This window comes from Pan troglodytes, chromosome 19, assembly GCF_028858775.2.
Source record: "Pan troglodytes isolate AG18354 chromosome 19, NHGRI_mPanTro3-v2.0_pri, whole genome shotgun sequence".
In the NCBI taxonomy this organism is placed as follows: Eukaryota; Metazoa; Chordata; class Mammalia; order Primates; family Hominidae; genus Pan; species Pan troglodytes.
Window position 1 is genome coordinate 25,651,148 of NC_072417.2, and position 19,623 is coordinate 25,670,770.

The 19,623-nt window shown below is 43.8% G+C and overlaps 1 protein-coding gene across 39 annotated transcripts in view; it reads right to left on the reverse strand.

Moving 5' to 3' along the window:
- The window catches only part of ATP6V0A1 (ATPase H+ transporting V0 subunit a1), a 63,983-nt gene that overhangs the window by 29,641 nt on the left and 14,719 nt on the right, over positions 1-19,623 (reverse strand). For 20 of the 39 annotated variants that reach the window (XR_010152857.1, XR_008540382.2, XR_010152849.1 and 17 more), the window contains 6 exons: positions 15,425-15,528; positions 14,578-14,704; positions 12,417-12,499; positions 10,047-10,140; positions 5,825-6,037; positions 2,292-2,442 (listed from right to left, as the gene is read on the reverse strand). Coding sequence is in view for 19 of the 39 variants with exons in the window: in XM_054670877.2 (XP_054526852.1) it covers positions 2,292-2,442; positions 5,825-6,037; positions 10,047-10,140; positions 12,417-12,499; positions 14,578-14,704; positions 15,425-15,528 (772 nt within the window). In the remaining 20 variants the exon portion in view is untranslated. The remainder of the gene's footprint in view (positions 1-2,291; positions 2,443-5,824; positions 6,038-10,046; positions 10,141-12,416; positions 12,500-14,577; positions 14,705-15,424; positions 15,529-19,623) is intronic. The other 19 variants (XR_010152862.1, XR_010152861.1, XR_010152858.1 and 16 more) reach the window with 1 other exon arrangement.

A 19,623-nucleotide genomic window follows, 5' to 3' on the forward strand; every position in this document is an offset into this window, starting at 1 on the left:
GGTTCAAGCAATTCTCCTGTCTTGGCCTCCTGAGTAGCTGGGATTACAGGCATGCACCACCAGGCCTGGCTAATTTTCTTGTATTTTTAGTAGAGATAGGGTTTCATCATGTTGGCCAGGCTGGTCTCGAACTCCTGACCTTAAGTGATCCTCCCACAGTGCTGGGATTACAGGCATGAACCACCACGCCCAGCCGATGAACTTTTTTTTTTTGAGACAGAGTTTCACTCTTTTTGCCCAGGCTGGAGTGCAATAATGCAGTATCGGCTCATGGCAACCTCCGTCTCCCCGGTTCAAGTGATTCTCCTGCCTCAGCCTCCCGAGTTGCTGAGATTACAGGCAAAAGCCACCATGCCTGGCTGATTTTGTATTTTTAGTAGAGACGGGGTTTCTCCATGTTGGTCAGGCTGGTCTCGAACTCCTGACCTCAGGTGATCCACCTGACTCGGCCTCCCAAAGTGCTGGGATTACAGGCGTGAGCCACCACACCTGGCCCAGCCGATGAACTCTTAAAGGAACGCTACCTGACAGTAAACCTGCCCCTTACATTAAATGGGCATCTTTTTGTTGTTGTTGTTGCCCAAGCTGGAGTGCAGTGGCATGATGTCGGTTCACTGCAACCTTCGCCTCCTGGGTTCAAGTGATTCTCAGGCCTCAGCCTCCCGAATAGCTGGGACTACAGGTGCATGCCACCACATCCGGCTAATTTTTGTATTTTTAGTAGAGGCAGGGTTTCACCATGTTGGCCAGGCTGGTCTCAAACTCCCGACCTCATGTGATCCACATGCCTCAGCCTCCCAAAGTGCTGGGATTACAGGCGTGAGCCACCATGCCCTGCCAGAATGAGCGCCTCTTCACAGGGAGTACACAAGATCTGAGGTGTCAACATGTTTATTTATTTTTTAATAGAGATGGGGTCTCACTATGTTGCCCAGGCTGATCTTGAAATCCTGGGCTTAAGCAATCCTCCTACCTCGGCCTCTAAAAGTGCTAGGATTGGCCGGGCGCAGTGGCTCACGCCACCCAGCACTTTGTAATCCCAGCACTTTGGGAGGCCAAGGCGGGTGGATCATGAGGTCAGGAGATGGAGACCATCCTGGCTAACACAGTGAAACCCTGTCTCTACTAAAAATACAAAAAAATGGCCGGGCGCAGTGGCTCACGTCTGTAATCCCAGCACTTTGGGAGGCAGAGGCAGGCAGATCACCTGAAGTCAGGAGTTAAGAGATCAGCCTGGGCAACACGGTGAAACCCCGTCTCGACTAAAAATACAAAATTAGCCGGGCGTGATGGCACATGCCTATAATCCCAGCTACTCGGGAGGCTGAGGCAGGAGAATCGCTTGAACCTGGGAGGCAGAGGATGTGGTGAGCTGAGATTGTGCCATTGCACTCCAGCCTGGGCAACGAGAGTAAATCTCTGTCTCACCTAAAAAAAATTTAAAAAAAAATTAGCCGGGCATGGTGGAGGGTGCCTGTAAGTCCCAGCTACTCGGGAGGCTGAGGCAGAAGAATGGCGTGAACCTGGGAGGCAGAGCTTGCGGTGAGCCAAGATCACGCCACTGCACTCCAGCATGGGTGACACAGTGAGACTCCGTCTCAAAAAAAATTAAAAATAAAATTAAATTAAAAAAACAGTGCTAGGATTAACATCTTTAATTTTAATTCAGTTGTTCAACAGCATTTAAAGTGAGGCATTAGAAGAAACAATGAATAAAAAGGCTAGGCATAGTGGGTCACACCTGTAATCCCAGCACTTTGGGAGGCTGAAGCAGGAGGCTTGCTTGAGCCCGGGAGTCCAAGACTAGCTTGGGAAACATAACAAGACCCCGTCTCTAAAAAAAATTAAAAATTATCAGCCTGGGCAACATAGCAAAACCCATCTCTAAAAAAATTTTAAAAATTAGCCAGGCATGGTGACACATGCCTGTAGTCCCAGCTACTCCAGAGGTTCAGGCGGGAGAATCACTTGAGCTCACGAGGTTGAGGCTGCTGTAAGCCGTGATTTCACCATTGCACTACAGCCTAGGCAACAGAATGAGACCCAGTCAAAAAACAATCATAAAATAAAAAATTAGCCAGGTGTGGTGCTGTGCGCCTATGGTCCTAGCTATACAGGAGGCTGAGTTGGGAGGATCTCTTGAGGCCAGGAGTTTGAGGCTGCAGTGAACTACAGTCGTGCTGCTGCACTCCAGCCTGGGTGACAGAGGGAGACTCTGTCTCAAAACAAACCAAACCAACCAAACAAACAAAAAAAACTCTAGAGGAAAAAGATAACAAGCTTTTTTTTACCTGGATTTATCTCTCGGTAAGTTCCAATTCCATAAGCATCTACTATGTTCTGAAAGCCATAGGTAAACTTGTTGGTTTTGTTATAGGTTGGGGGAGTCTGGTTTGTCTGCATCCTGTTCAAAATGGAAGGTACAGTGGAACCACTGTGTTCCTGAAAAACATTAGCACATTTATCAAACTTAGGTTATCCTCCTAATTGTGGTGGTGGTTACATAGGTGTACATTTCTTGAAACTCATCAAATGGTACACATAAAATGTATGTATTTTCTTTCATGTAAATTATATCTCAATAAAACTAATAAACCTAAAAATAAAACTAGATTATCTTTCCCAGCTTTTGGGAAAACTGGGAAAAGGTATAACATTTATAATGGAAGATTTCTATTAGATCCTCTGAAATACATCCTTAATGTGAAAAAAATTTAACTTTAAAATATGTCACCAAAGAAAATGTGGAACTGCCTCCATATCTGCCTTTTTATGAAAGTTGTTCTCCCCCTTTCATGGAGAAAGCAAAGTATGTTCTCTGGCTCTCCTTCTTCACTACCTTAACTTCCTGATCCCTTGCAGTCTGGCTGAGCATGCTTAGGCAAAGTGACTGGATCCTGACCAAAGAGCTACCCCATGCACGCCCCTGACATTGGAGATCTTTGGGGAAAATCCTTCTTCCTTAGGAGTTCTCCTCCTGCTCGCTGACCATTCCTTTTCTATCTTTGCTGGTTATTTCTGCTCTGCCTATCTCATAGGATTGCAAGACCCCAACCTTTTTTTTCTCTCTATGACCTCCCTCTTGGAGGTCTCATTCCCTTCCATTCTCATGACTCCCATTTCCTTAGCTTTGTTCCCTTGTCTGCTTGACATTTCCACATAGACCTCAATGTGCCCGGAACTGAACTTACCATCTCTCCCCAATCAATAAGCTTCTCTGGCTGAACATTTACTTCCCTCATTGGAACCCTAATTCTCCTGGCCAGTCAGCTTTGATGCCTCAAAAAGATGTTTAAATCTTTCTCCTTGTATTTCTCCTGCACCTTGCTAGGAACCAGGTAGCCCTACTGATTTTTCCTGCAGAACATCTCACAATTCATCATTTTTTTTCCCATTGTCAAGTCCTACCTGGGGATCCTTATCATTTACTACTCTATGTCTACAATAACCTCCTAACTGAACCCCTACCTACAGAATCTCTTCACTCCTCAATCCAACCTAGATACTATCAGCAGATTACTCTTTTAAAACTGCTTTGGGAGGCCGAGGCGGGTGGATCACGAGGTCAGGATATCGAGACCATCCTGGCTAACACGGTGAAACCCCGTCTCCACTAAAAAAACAAAAAATTCTCCGGGCGTGGTGGTGGGTGCCTGTAGTCCCAGCTACTCCGGAGGCTGAGGCAGGAGAATGGCGTGAGCCCGGGAGGCGGAGCTTGCAGTGAGCCGAGATCGCGCCACTGCACTCCAGCCTGGGCAACAGAGCGAGACTCCGTCTCAAAAAAAAAAAAAAAAAAAAATTAAAACTGCTTTGAGCCAGGAGAAGTGGCTCATGCCTGTAATCCCTGCACTTTGGGAGGCTGAGGCGGGTGGATCACCTGAGGTCAGGAGTTCGACACCAGCCTGGTCAACATGATGAAACCCTGTCTCCACTAAAAATACAAAAAATAGCTGGGTGTGGTGGCACACACCTGTAATCCCAGCTGCTCAGGAGGCTGAGGCAGGAGAATCACTTGAAGCAGGGAGGTGGAGGGTGGAGGTTGCAGTGAGCCGAGATCATGCCACTGCACTCCAGCCTGGGCAACAAGAGCAAAACTCCATCTCAAAAAAAAAAAAACCAAAAAACAAAAAAACTGCTTTGATCCACCAGGCGTGGTGACCCACTTTTTTTTTTCTTGAGACAGAGTCTCACTCTGCTGTCCAGGCTGGAGTGCAGTGGCGTGATCTCAGCTCACTGCAACCTCTGCCTCCTGGGTTCAAGTGGTTCTCCTGCCTCAGCCTCCTGAGTAGCTGGGATCACAGGCACCCACCACCATACCTGGCTAACTTTTTTGTATTTTTAGTAGAGACGGGGTTTTGTCATGTTGGCCAGGCTGGTCTCAAACTCCTGACCTCAAGTGATGCACCCGCCTCAACCTCCCAAAGTGCTGGGATTACAAGAGTGAGTCACCACGCCTGGCCCCAACACTTTGGAAGGCCAAGGAAGGCAGATCACTCGAGCCCAGGAATTTGAGATCAGCCTGGGCAACATGGCAAAACCCTGTCTCTACAAAAAATTAGCCACGCATGATGGTGGGCACCTGTAGTCCCAGCTACCGGGAGTCTGAAGTGGGAGGACTGCTTAAGCCCAGGAGTTGGAAGCTGCAGTGAGCTGAGATGGCACCACTGCACTCCAGCCTGGGTAACGAAGCAAGATCTTGTCTCAAACACAAAATAAAAAACGTAAAAAACCACCCAAACTGCTTTGATCATGTTCCTTTACCCCTAAAGAACTTCCAATGTCTCTCAACTTCCTCTGGAATAAAATTTAAATCTTCTAAGCTATTATTTAAGAACCTTTCACAATTAAGTTCCAAACTACCTGATGCAGACAGGTACTTCTCTTCAGCTAACCCACTGTAAATCCTGTTCTTGTCCAAACATACATGGTCTAACCATACTTCCTGCCTTTGTTTTCTTCTCTTCATTCAGCAGTCTTACCAACAACTTATCATTCTTCAAAGACCTGATCAAATGCCACCTGCTTAAAGCTTTTTCCAACTCCATAGTTGGAACTCTCCTAATAAACTGTAAGATACTCGAGGGCATGTTTTGTACATCTCTGTACTCCTCCAGGCACTTACAGCAGTTCTGTGGACAGAGTAGTTGTTCTAATTAACTACTAAACAGAAACACTCATATACAGAGAGGGCATCAGGAAACTGATGCCCTGGCCATGAGCAACCCTGAAGAATCATGGGCATATGACCAAATTATTTCAGCTCTCTGAACTGCAGTCTCCACATATGCAAAATAAAGATATGCTATGCTACGCTATGATATACATATTATATGCCAGGCTATGTATGAAATGTGCTGTCAAGTTAAAAGACAAATAAATATATTAAAGAACTCTGAAGGTGAAATGCCATAAAAATGACATTAATGTTACTATTTATCTATTTATTATTATTATTTTTTTTTTTGAGACAGAGTCTCGCTCTGTTGCCCAGGCTGGAATGCAGTGGCGCAATCTCGGCTCACTGCAAGCTCCGCCTCCCAGGTTCACTTGATTCTTCTGCCTCAGTCTCCAGAGTAGCTGGGACTACAGGTGCCTGCCAACACGCCCGGCTAATTTTTTGTATTTTTTAGTAGACACGGGGTTTCACTGTGTTAGCCAGGATGGTCTCGATCTCTTGACCTCATGATCTGTCCGCCTCGGCCTCCCAAAGTTCTGGGATTACAGGCATGAGCCACCGCGCCCGGCCAAAAATGACATTAATGTTACTATTGATGGGAACCTCTCTTCCGGGCCACCAGCTGCATTGTTAGCTTTGGGGACTCACCGTGCCCCTTCTGAGTGCAAACTGGATGGAGTCAAGGTCGGTGACAGGGCACCAGACCTCTGCAATCAAGCATTTCTGAGTCACATCTATGTTGCACAGGTTCAGGGTGTGATAGATGGCCTTCATCTTCCGCACTTTGATGAACCAGACACGGATGTTCTTAGCAGCTGCCTGCAGAACCCTCTGGCGGTGATCCTCCGTTTGATTCAGAACCTTTGGGGAGAAAAGGAACAAGCGAGGGATCCTTTTAACACCAGTTTTAGATCTCAGGGTATGAATGGCAAAGAGGCATAGCTTTCTGAAAAGAGTTGCCAGGGAATTGTCTTTTTCTTCCTCTGGCTAGAATGGTTTCTTTTTTCCAAATTACAAGAAATTAGAGTTCTAGTTACTAACATTCACTTTTATTTAGCTTCAACCTGAAAAGAAACCTGAGAAAATAGTTTTTTAGCTTTTCTATATATGTTCAATCTTACCACCAATCCAAGGCACAACAAATGTAGGTCACTGCCTTTAACTTGGCTTATTAAAGAGCAACGACTTTCTATGTGGGGAATGTAACTCAGTAGGCATCACAAGCCCAGGAGCTGACAAATGAACAAATCCACACAGAATCCTTTGCACATGGGCCAGCATCAGGAGAGGGTGGAAAGAGGCAGTGCTGAATACCACCACCAGCCTACACTGGGAACATGGGCCAGGAGACACCATGGGATCAGGAGCACCTGTGATCTTTACAGGGGGCTTGGACTGCCACATACCACTGCCATCAAGAGGGCAGCTAAGGTGTTACCTTTATGTCAGGCTTCTCATCAGAGGAAAAAATGGTTCAGTGTTGATCCTTTTGAAATCAGTACAGATTTCCCTCAGAGGAATTACAGTGCCAAGACTAAGGTGGGAGGAAGGTACAGGAACATTTTACATTCCATTGGCTTAATACCAAATATTTAATTTTTTTTTTTTTTTTTTGAGATGGAGTCTCGCTCTGTGGCCCAGGCTGGAGTGCAGTGGCGTGGTCTCAGCTCACCACAACCGCCACCTCCCGGGTTCAAACAATTCTCCCGCCTCAGCCTCCTGAGTAGCTGGGATTACAGGCGCGCGCCACCATGCACGGCTAATTTTTATATTTTTAGTAGAGACGGGGTTTCACCATGTTGGTCAGGCTGGTCTCGAACTCCTGACATCGTGATCCACCCACCTCGGCCTCCCAAAGTGTTGGGATTACAGGCATGAGCCAACGTGTCCAGCCCATATTTAAGTTTTTAATAGCAGGTGTGGCTAAGCCTGTTGCTTCCAATTGGAAGAAATTAGGCAAGCAACCCAAAGCACAAGTCTCCATCATAGACAATTCTTCAAGTTAGTTCAGAACAAAGCAGTAACTACTCCCTGAAAAATTGTCTTGGGCAGAGGAAGGTGACTTCGTTTTGTTTTGCTTTGTTTTTAAAAGCGAAGCCATGTCATGCTAGGAAACACATCACTTGAAGATAGCTACTTTCTTTCCTTCTGGTTGTGGACTATTTCACAATTACTATTACTCACTCCTGTAATCCCAGCACTTTGGGAGGCCAAGGCAGGAGGATTGCTTGAGGTCAAGAGTTCCAGACCAGTTTGGGCAACATAGTGAGACCCTATCTCTACAAAAACATACCAAAAAATAATTAGCTGGGCATGGCAGCAGGCACCTGTAGTCCCAGCTACTTGGGAGGCTGAGACAGATTGTTTGAGCCTAGTCGGTCAAGGCTGCAGTGAGCCAAGACTGTGCCACTGCATTCCAGCCTGGGTGACAGAGTGAGATCTGTCTTTAAAACAAAACAAAACAAACAAACAAAACACAAAAAAACCCTTCTTCTAGAAGGATGCTAAAGAAACCAGCAAGCAATGTTCTATTTGCCGTTCTCTTTCCTCATCCCATTCCTTGGTATTCAATCCCTTTTTAAACTTTCAGTTCCTACAGCTAGATTTTTAAAAAATCAAATTCTGGTCAGTTATAATGACTACCACATATGCTCTTTAAATCTACCCATAGGTCTGGAAGGAGATTAAGACAGCCTTAGAACCCAGAATATACTAATATAGCCTATCACTCACCAGCAGTTCTAAAACTCTCTCTCTCTGCTTAAACAGGTTAAGTGTATCTCAAAGGAGCCAGCAATAGGTCAGGTTGGTGGGTCATATATGATGGAGGTCACTGAGAGTTAAAATGGAAGTTACAGGCTGGGCACGGTGGCTCATACCTGTAATCCCAGGACTTTGGGAGGCCGAGGCAGGCAGATCATCTGAGGTCAGGAGTTCAAGACCAGCCTGGCCAACATGGCAAAACCCCATCTCTACTAAAAATACAAAAATTAGCCAGGTGTGGTGGCAGGCATCTGTAATCACAGCTACTCGGGAGGCTGAGGCAGGAGAATCGCTTGAATCTGTGAGGCAGAGGTTGCAGTGTGCCGAGATCGCGCCACTGCACTCTAGCCTGGGAGACAGAGCAAGACTCTGTCTCAAAAAAAAAAAAAAAAAAGAAAAGAAAAGAAAAAAGAAATGGAAGTTACAACATACCCCTGACAATTCCTGACAATTCTGCCACTGCCAAAAGGAACTGCCTTTGGGATTAAGTATGTTTATTAATATTCTAAGGGGGCAATCATCACTTTCATTCTTTCAAAGGGAACAAAGCCCCACTCACCAGCCTTTCCTTCCATGTACACACAGTTCACAACTCCTCCCTCAGAGCCCTGTGATAACCGTGGTGTGCATAAACCACACTTACTGCAATTTGGCAAAACTCCAACACAGTCTCTTCTTGGGTACAAAAGTCACACCAGAGCTTTTTGGCTAGTCTGTGTGGTTAAGATCAAAGGTGACCGCAAGGATGCATGCCGAGCTATTGGGACCAGCTGCCTCAGGAGGGTGTGTGGGAGAGGGCAGAACTGACTTCTCATGTCTTTTTAGATTGTTTGATATATATTTTTCTTAACTAAGCATACTTTTAAAAAATTATTATTATAAAAACTATCGGCTGGGCGCGGTGGCTCACGCCTATAATCCCAGTACTTTGGGAGACCGAGGCAGGCAGATCACACGGTCAGGAGATCGAGATCATCCTGGCTAACACGGTGAAACCCTGTCTCTACTAAAAAATACAAAAAATTAGCCGGGCGTGTGGCGGGCCCCTGTAGTCCCAGCTACTCGAGAGGCTGAGGCAGGAGAATGGCGTGAACCCGGGAGGTGGAGCTTGCAGTGAGCTGAGATCGCGCCACTGCACTCCAGCCTGGGTGACAGAGTGAGACTCCGTCTCAAAAACAAACAAACAAACAAAAAACAAAAAACAAAAAAACTATCTCAGACTTGGCTGGGCGCAGTGGCTCACGCCTATAATCCCAGCACCTTGGGAGGCTGAGGCAGGTGGATCACTTGAGGTCAGGAGTTCAAGACCAGCCTGGCCAATATGGTAAAACCCCATCTCTACTAAAAATACAAAAATTAGGCCAGGCATAGTGATTCACACTTGAAATCCCAGCACTTTGGGAGGCCAAGGTGGGAGGATCACTTGAGGTCAGGCGTTTGAGACCAGCCTGGCCAACATGGTGAAACCCCGTCTCTACTAAAAATACAAAAATTAGCCAGGTTTAGTGGCACATGCTTGTCATCCCAGCTACTTGGGAGGATGAGGCAGGAGAATCGCTTGAACCTGGGAGGCAGAGGTTGCAGTGAGCCAAGATCACACCACTGCACTCCAGCCTGGGCAAAAGAGCAAGACTCCATCTCAAAAAAATAAATAAAAATACAAAAATTAGTCGGGCATGGTGGCACACGCCTGTAATCCCAGCTACTCAGGAGGCTGAGGCAGGAGCATCACTTGAGCCTAGGAGGCGGAGGTTGCAGTGAGCTGAGACAGCGCCATGGCACTCCAGCCTGGGTGACAGAGTGAGACTCTGTCTCAAAAAAAAAAAAATCTCAGACCCATGAGGTGGAGAGGAATTGAATATGCTAGGCAACAACGATTCTAGATGCTTTGCATTCCTGTCTCATTTGAGGATGGCTAATGCTATTTTTAACCATCATTCCCTGATACTTTCTCAGCTCCCAGAAGGACATATTACCCATGGACATTTCTTTTTTTGGTATCCTGGTTTGCTACAGGTGCCTTACAGAATATCAGCATTTCAAGGAAGGAGATGGTCTCGTATTCCAGTATTTCACAAAAACAAATTCCCTCCAGCCTTCTGCATACCATTTGGAGATCATCAATCCTGGTATTCACTCCAGAAGCCATTTCCTTCCTCTCCTGTGGTGTCTCAGGACAGGGATAGAGTGAGGCTCGGAACCTGGAATATAGGAACATCGAAGTTTCTTAACTTATCTAATTTAAATAATCTCAGAAAGTAATCCTAATGTACCAGAAGGACCAAAACAGGATTAGGTCAGACCGATGTATTAAGTCAACACTTTTTTTTTTTTTTTTTTTTGAGACAGAGTTTCACTCTGTCACCCAGGCTGGAGTGAAGTGGCACGATCTCGGCTCACTGCAACCTCTGCCCCTGGGTTCAAGTGATTCTTCTGCCTCAGCCTTCCAAGTACCTGGGATTATAGGCGCCTGCCACCACACCTGGCTAATTTTTGTATTTTTACTAGAGACAGGGTTTCACCATGTTGGCCAGGCTGATCTCGAACTCCTGACCTTAGGCGATCCACCCACTTCGGCCTCCCAAAGTGCTGAGATTACAGGCATGAGCCACCATGCCCGGCCTAAGTCAACACTTATGTGAAATGACCTGCAGACGGAGCAATTATAGCATCCGAACTATCTTGACATTCTCTGTAGCTATGAAATTCCTTTGTGATTAAAAATAAAAAGTAAAGCAAATTATATTGTAAATTAACGGAGTAAGATGGCATGGAAAAAATTCTGCCCCTAGACCAGGTGCATTGGCTCACGCCTGTAATCCCAGCACTTTGGGAGGCTGAGGCAGGTGGATTGCTTGAGTCTAGGAGTTTAAGACCAGCCTGAGCAACATGGTGAAACCTCATCTCCACAAAAAATACAAAAATTAGTCGGGCATGGTGGCACATGCCTGTAGTCCCAGTTACTCATGGGGCTGAGGTGGGAGAATCAACTGAGCTCAGGAAGTCAAGGCTGCAGTGAGCTGTGATCATGCCACTGCACTTTAGCCTGGGCAATAGAGTGAGACCCTGCCTCAAAACAAAAAAAAAAGGCCAGGCACAGTGGCTTACACCTGTAATACCAGTACTTTGAGAGCTGAGGCGGGCAGATTGCTTGAGATTAGGAGTTCGAGATCATCCTGGCCAACATGGCAAAACCCCATCTCTACTAAAAATACAAAAATTAGCCGGGCGTGCTGGCACGCATCTGCAGTCCCAGCTACTCGGGAGGCTGAGGCAGGAGAATCGCTGGAACCCTGGAGGTGAAGGTTGCAGTGAGCTGTGATTGTGCCACTGCACTCCAGCCTGGGTGGCAGCGCAAGACTCTGTCTCAAAAAAAAGATCTGTCCCTAAGGCAGAATTTCAGAAAATTTAAGGACATAGCATCTACGCTAAGTATGGAGACTCACTGTCCCAGAATAATATGGCATTTATAAACCATGAGTCCTTAAGAGTTATTTTTCCCCAAGTTAAGGAAATTATGGTCCTTTTTTTTCAGTTTTTAGTTTTTTATAGACATGGGGTCTCACTAAGTTGGCCAGGCTGGTCTTCAAATCCTGGGGTCAAGCAATCCTCCTGCCTTGGCCTCCCAAAGTGTTGGGATTACAGGCATGAGCCATTGTATCTGGCCACAACTGTGGTTCTGATGGTATTTTTTAAAATGAATTTAGGGCCAGGCACAGTGGTTCACACCTGTAATCTCAGCACTTTGGGAGGCTGAGGTGGGTGGATCACCTGAGGTCAGGAGTTCAAGACCAGCCTGGCCAACATGGCGAAACCCCATCTCTACTAAAAATACAAAAAAAAATTAGCCAGGTGTGGTGGCAGGTACCTGTAATCCCAACTACTCGGGTGGCTGGAGAATCACTTGAACCTGGGAGGCAAAAGTTGCAGTGCTCCAAGATCGCACCATTGTACTCCAGCCTGGGCGTGGAGTGAGACTCAGTCAGAAAAAAAAAAAAAAGAGAAAAAGAATTTAGTGGCTCACGCCTCTAATCCCAGCACTTTGGGAGGTTGAGATGGGCAGATTCCTTGAGTCCAGGAGTTCCAGGCCAGCCTGGGCAACATGGCAAAACCCCGTCTCTACAAAGAATACAAAAAATTAGCCAGGTATGGTGGCACACGCCTGTAGTCCCAGCTACCCTAGAGGCTGAGGCAGGAGAATCCCGTGAGCCCAGGCAGTCAAGGCTGCAGTAAGCCATGATCATGCCACTGCACTCCAGCCTGGGCAACAGAGTGAGACCCCCCCATCTGAACAACAAAAATAAAAATAAAAATGAATTCAGGCTATTTCTAATTGATTAAAATAGCCCCTAACATTATTAAAATTAACTGTGTTGAGGTATACTAAAAAGGATTTGTATTTCACTATTGTGAACTTTAAGACTCAACAGTTGGGCAGCATGGCTGTGCACTACTGGTAGAGGCATGCCTCTCTTACCCTTCACAGATTTTCTTGACTCTGTTTTTCAGCTGATCGCCTTGGAAGAAAATGATAAACACAGACTTGTGCACGTAGTCGCCCTAGGCCCCAGAATAAAAAAACAAGAGTTCAGACTTCTGTATCTGGATGAAAATCTCTTAAATAACCCACTTTTTTGGTGATGCAAGAACAACAGGCATCTTTTAAGGACATGGCAGTCCTGCACTTTAACCACTGCCCTCACTCCATTTCCTAAGCTTCACTACAAGAACATCTGCCCTATAATCTCTAATTCACAAAAATCTTTCTCTATTTGTTTTTTTGACTCAACCAGGAGCTTGAAGCTAAGATGATGCTCCTCTTAGCACTGTTTAGACTTATTTACCAATTCAGCTTTAAATCTTATATTGCCTGAATGATGAAAGTATAGGAGAGAAAAGAGAAGGAAGCCATTTCTGCCTGTTCTGGGACTTAGAAATTCTTAGATAAAAGGGGCTGAATAACTACAAGGAACTGAGTCCCTGGAAAGAATGCTGATATAGAATCTCACAATTCAAGCTAATCTGGACTTTATGGGGCAGGGAGGAAGGTAATCCATTCCAAATACCAAATTTATACCTGAAGTATGATGCAAGGACTGGAAGGAAAGATCAGAAAAAAAGGTGTATGGCGTGTTAACCAGGATTGTCTCAGGTTGCCTGTATTTTCTCATAGTCATACACAGCATGTAGAGCTTTTATAATAACAAACAAAACTTTAGAAGGATAAAAGGGGATGAGGAGTGAAGAAAATTAGGCTCAAGGGTCTGAAATCCCTAAATTCTGTAGGCTAAACTAGAACCCATTCTTTGTGCAGCCTGCTCTGTTACAGATACCCAGGGTCCCCATTTCTGGATTTGTTGATAAAATAACCTTTCTGTTGCCAAGAGGAAACTTGACTGAATATTCCTGAGAAAAGTTCCTCATTAATGTGACTACAAATTACAATGTTTCCACAACCTGATGGCCTTTGGCAAGATTGTGAAACTACACCCCTAGGCAGGGGGTTCACCTGAAGGGTAACCACACTCCTCCACTGCATGGAGGATGAAAGCCCTGCAGCTGCACAGCCCACCCAATCTGAGAAATCTCACAATTCAATCTCTCTCTTTTTAGGTAAAGAACACGAATTTAAGAAATTCACAAGATAATTTAGAACAGAAAAACTAACTTTAGGTTTCTAAATAATACTAGTACAAAAGCAAAGCAAAATTTTTGCAGTACATTTATTTTCACTGGTACTCCCTGAAATCAGGACTCACCATACCTAAATGCAGGTTTAGACAATAAACTCTGTCCCATTATGGCAAATGCCAAGATGTTAAACTGTTTCTACTTCCTGAAGTACTGGGTGGGGAAGATCATCCTATTTTGTGCGATATCTATTCTTAAACTAAGTTTCTAATCCTTCCAACAAACAAACAAAAAAACTTTACCAAGTAAAATTTCATCAGCTTATTAAGATCACAGTCTAGGAAATCTCTCCTTCTCTTTTTATACATGAATATTACCAAACTTGGGGCTGGGCATGGTGGCTTACGCCCATAATCCCAACACTTTGGGAGGCCGAGGCAGGCAGATCACTTGAGATCAGAAGTTCAAGACCAGCCTAGGCAACATGGTAAAACACTGTCTGTACTGAAAATACAGAAAAAAATTAGCCAGGCATCATGGCACATGCCTGTAATCCCCAGCTACTCGGGAGGCTGAGGCAGGAGAATCGCTTGAACCCAGGAAGCGGAGGTTGTGGTGAGCCGAGATCGCGCCACTGCACTCTAGCCTGGACAACAGAGTGAGACTCCACCTCAAAAAAAAAAAAATTACCAAATTTGGAACCAGATGTCTTGCTTTAAAGTTAATTTTCATAAAAGGCAAATGAGTGAAAATAAAAATTTCCAATCAGAATAACATCTACACGGGTAAACTTGAAAATATGTATATGTCATGTATACATCATACATCCATATGTATATATGACAGGAATTAACTAAGAGGAAGTACTTCAAATTCTCCAATTAGAGCAGAGCTAAAGATAATGGCTCCTCTGTGGAAGCACTGGATTCAGGTGGCCCCATGCTATGTTACTGCTCTGGGCTCCCTTTACAAGACCTACTCCACAGGATGCAATCTCCTTGTCTTACAGTCACAGGATCCTCCAGGGGGTTCTCGATTTCAGCCTGTCGCAGGAACACATTTCCCCGGCATACCCGCCAAAGCATGCGCTCAAAAGTAGGGATGCGCTCCCGGTTAATGACACCAGCCACGAAGCTGTGGGGAGAAGAGGCAGATTGGAAACTCTATTCCATGTCATGGGATGGAAGGTTTTAATACAAGTCTTTTTTATTTATATTTATATATATATCTTTTTTTATTATACTTTAAGTTCTAGGGTACATGTGCACAACGTGCAGGTTCATTACATATGTATACATGTGCCATGTTGGTGTGCTGCACCCATTAACTCGTCATTTACATTAGGTATATCTCCTAATGCTCTCCCTCCCCCCTCCCCCCACCCCACAACAGGCCCTGGTGTGTGATGTTCCCCTTCCTGTGTCCAAGTGTTCTCATTGTTCAATTTCCACCTATGAGTGAGAACATGCGGTGTTTGGTTTTTTGTCCTTGTGATAGTTTGCTGAGAATGATGGTTTCCAGCTTCATCCGTGTCCCTACAAAGGACAGGAACTCATCATTTTTTATGGCTGCATAGTATTCCATTGTGTATATGTGCCACACTTTCTTAATCCAGTCTATCACTGATGGACATTTGGGTTGGTTTAATACAAGTCTTATTCCCAGCTTCACTTCTGGACCCAGCAGAGAGCTGACAGAGCAACTCAGGCATGAATCCAGAGTTGTAGGACTATCTCAATAGGCTCAGAAGAGGGCATATCCTGGTAGCAAGTGAATCCCCAGTCTCACTGCTCTTCTGAACAGAAGAGATGAACATGGCCCCACTGAATACAGAAAAGTTGACATGGCACTTACCCAAGTCTTAAAGGCGTGCCTCTTCCCATCTCACTTGGCTCCAAGAGGGATGAGGACTCTTCCAACAAGTCTGGATCCGCCATCTGCTGATGATGCAATTCAGCCTGAATTCACAAATCAATTAATATCTAATGAAAATAGTTAGTGGCATGCAGGCAACGAGGAACCAGGAGACAGGTTCAGAAAATAAGGATGAAAAAGAAAACAAACCACGAAAAGACAAGATATACCCATAAAAAGACAAGAAGAATAGGGGATGAAAACAAAGAAAATAAATTTGAGGTAAAGAAAGCATAATTGCCCCAGTAAAGCATCTGGGGAAATGGTTTTAGAAATAAGGAGCAAAAGGAAAAAAAATTAAGTGATGGTGACATGTATAAATCTGTTACTTGGTGGAAGCCATTTTCTCTCCTACGTTTCCCTGAATGAATGATGAAAGTGCCAGGAAATACCTCTGCATGTAGATAGGAAGCTAAAATATCTCTTCTTTCTGTGCAATAATGAAGAGGCTCTGCAGATACTCTCAACATTTAATTTCTAGGCAGCTACAAACTAGAATTTTCCCTATGTGAGAATGTGAAAGATAGAGGCTCTCTTTCCAAGGAAGAAGCAAGGCACTGCCACTGTCTTTGAATGCTGTGAAGTCTGGAGAAAGACAGAAGGGGCAGCTCCAGGTATCTACGTTTCCAGCCCCTTTAAAATTCAGAATATGAGAACTTTCAGCATGGCCACTTATAGAATGATCCAAGCCATGGGATTTAAAGAGTATTTATGTCTTCAAAAGGATAAGAAGCACAATAGCTGGGCAGGCCTGTAAAAACATATCTGAATGTCCCATTTTCTGACTAGGAATCTTCTAAATAAGTTCACATAGGCTTTACAGTTGTAGGATTCTTGAGAACACAGCTCAAGAATCAAGTAAAGTGAAGGAAAAACAACAGATAATAAACCAAACTAGAGTTCATGGGCTGGTTTAATTGGTAAGATTTAAAATGACTTCCACCATGACAGTTTATACAATGAAATGAAGAAGGATCTTCCCACACGCAGGTCTACATTTCCTAGCCTCTCTCTACCCAACTCATCCTACCACCCTTTATTCCCATCAGAAAGGAGAAGCTGCTCCAAAAAACAAAACAAAACAAAACAAAACAAAACAAAAACCAGTCCAATCAACTTCTCCATTGCCTCATCTCCCCAACTCTAATACCCAGGCAATACTTGTTTGACCAAAAACTAGGAGTAAACCAGAACAATCATCCTCTTCAAAAGCACAATAAGACAAAAAGTCAGAAGAGTTTTTCTCTATCATTTTCATTCCAAATTTCAATTTGATTCTACTCCTGTCAGCCACACTCTTAAGAAGTGGCACAGGGACCATAACTTGATAAAGTCATGGGATCATAAACATAGCAAAAAGGGGGAAAAACTGTGTATAAACCAGATGATAAGTCTGAAGGCCTAAAAAATAGAAAGCAATCATTTTGGAAAGTAAGGATCAACACCAGGAGCGCAGAGAAATACTGTCATGAGATTGGAAAAGTTTAAGATGAGATCATGGAGACACTGGTTACCACTTGCTGTTACATGGAAGTTGAGGGGGTTCTTTCGGTTTCTACTTGCAATCAAATTAGCTGACTACAAGCAACTTGTTTTCAGGATCCCGATGATTACAACATTTCAACTTGTTCTTGGTTTATCCCTTGGCAAAAACCAGTGAGCCTGACTACTACTCACAAGACTCCATCCTACTTGCCTGCATGTCTCACAAGACGTGGTTTAAGTCAACCCTAAATATCGGACTCAATGCAAACACATGTGCTCTAACTGATGGAAAAGCAAACAGTACTTAGCAACTAGACCACTTCAAAGACTCTATCTAGGACTCTCTGAGAATAAAAAACAACAAAATTAAAATTCAACAGAAACTTGCGATAATATTTGAATTGCTAATTTCACCACTTCATACTTAAGAATTCTATCTTAGAGAGAAAAGTTACAAATTTTTAAGTAAAATTGTGCCTGGTGAGAAACTAGGATGACTAGAACCACTCACTAACTGAAGGCCTTTAAAGCAGTATCTAAAACCATGTGGTTGAGAGTATCTAAATCTTAGAGCAGGGGTGTCTGATCTTTTGGCTTCCCTGGGCCACATTGGAAGAAGAACTGTCTTGGGCCACACATAAAATACACTATAATGATAACTAATGAGCTAAAAAAAAAATTGCAAAAAAATCTCATAATGTTTTGAGAAAGTTTACGAATTTGTGTTGGGCCACATTCAAAGCTGTCCTGAGGCCTGAAGGCCATGGGCTGGACAAGCTTGTCTTAAGGGTATCTGGGTTCTCTAATAACAACATTGTGAATATTCCTCTATATTACTTGCTATGCCCTCTGGTTTCTCCATTCAGATACTGAAAACCACGCCTTACAAAAAGGAAGTAGAAGAACTTCAGTTCTGTTTCTACAGCAATTAAGTATAAATAGCACATCCAGTTCAAGCTATGTCAATTACCAAGAACAAACAATTACTGCCATCTACATCGAGAAAAAAATTATATTTCATTACTTAAGGTATTCACCCAGGCCCCAAAGGAAATGGCAGATGGGAAAAAAATAAAGAAAGCAGATGGATGGAAAACTGAGAAGGAAAGGAAAGCAGGGAATCTGCATGCCATTAACCATTACTTTTCCAGTCTTCTTTATGTTCTCATATGTTATGGTGCTTATGGTAAAAGATGCAGAGAAATCTCTCCAGCTCTTACAGTTCTTCATAAGCAAGAAGACTTAGAAAAGGATAATCATTAACAAGTCATTTTAAATGCCCTAGATAAGAAATGACTAAGTCAAATTTGTAATCATCTTTAATCATAAGACTATTCAATATATGTTTATTTTTCACCTTACACACACCCTGCCAATCATAACTCCTATGCCTAAATATAGAATCATTTTCTGATTTAGCCACTTCTGCTAACTCATTACTGTGAATTATTGATTATAGTCACCAAATTACACAAAATAAGGGGTTTAAAACTGGTAGTGTTTTAGGCCCTTTGCAAATATTATAATTTCAGACACAGAAGAAAATCTCATTAAAAATCCTAAGTTTCCAACATTTGAGGGTCCCAAGTGTCCTATCTTTCGCATTATTTGAAGTGCACGTGCATGTGCAGATGCAAAGTTGTGGCAGTGACACCTGAGCCTGCTGCTACGCAGCAGCAGGGCAAGGTCTATGGAAAGGAACCTGGCTGAGGCTGTGAGCTAGTGCAAGAACAGGCAAGGCAGAGAGGTTCTTGCCAGGAGACTTCTTGCAATGCAGTGAGACTGCTGGGAATGGAAGGGGAATTGATGACAAAAGCAGCGTGAGAACCTCTCATAGCCACGGTCTTGTGCTCTAAGTACTTCCAGAGACTGGAAAGAAAAAAAAAGTTTTGAATAAAATAGGAGGGGGAGGCTGGGTGCGGTGGCTCACACCTGTAATTCCAGCACTTTGGGAGGCTGAGGCAGCTAGATCACGAGGTCAGAGTTCGAGACCAGCCTGGCCAATATGGTGAAACGCCCGTCTCTACTAAAACTACAAAAATTAGCTGGGCATGGTGGTACACACCTATAGTCACAGCTGCTCGGGAGGCTGAGGCAGGAGAATCACTTGAACCCGGGAGGCGGCAGTTGCAGTGAGCCAAGATCGCACCACTGCACTCCAGCCTGGATGACAAAGCGAGACTCTGTCTCAAAAAAAAAAAAAAATAGGAGAGGGAAAACAACCCCAGCATGAATAGGGCACAAAGATCATGAAGACTTAGAGTCTGCCTTCTCAAAATAGGCATTTAGTGTTTAGACTTATTATTCACAAAATAAAAGTCCTAAATCCATAAATTATGATTTTAAAATATCATTTTTCCAAGTGGTTCCTCTTATTTTCATTTTTACTAAGTTCTTTTCATTAGAAAATTAATAGTTTAAATAATTATTTCCCTTAAGGGAATCCATCTATCAGTCTTTATTCGGAATTTCTCCAAAAATGAACCATAATAGGAAGCTGGCTCTCATTCTTAAACTTACGAGGTCTTGAAAGACATTTTCATATGAGATAGCAATATCTCAGCAGTAAACTAAACAGTATATCAAAAGGGAAAAAAATGGGGACAGGGAAGGTAAAAGAATTAAGCTCCAAATAATGCTAAAAGGTAGCTGAG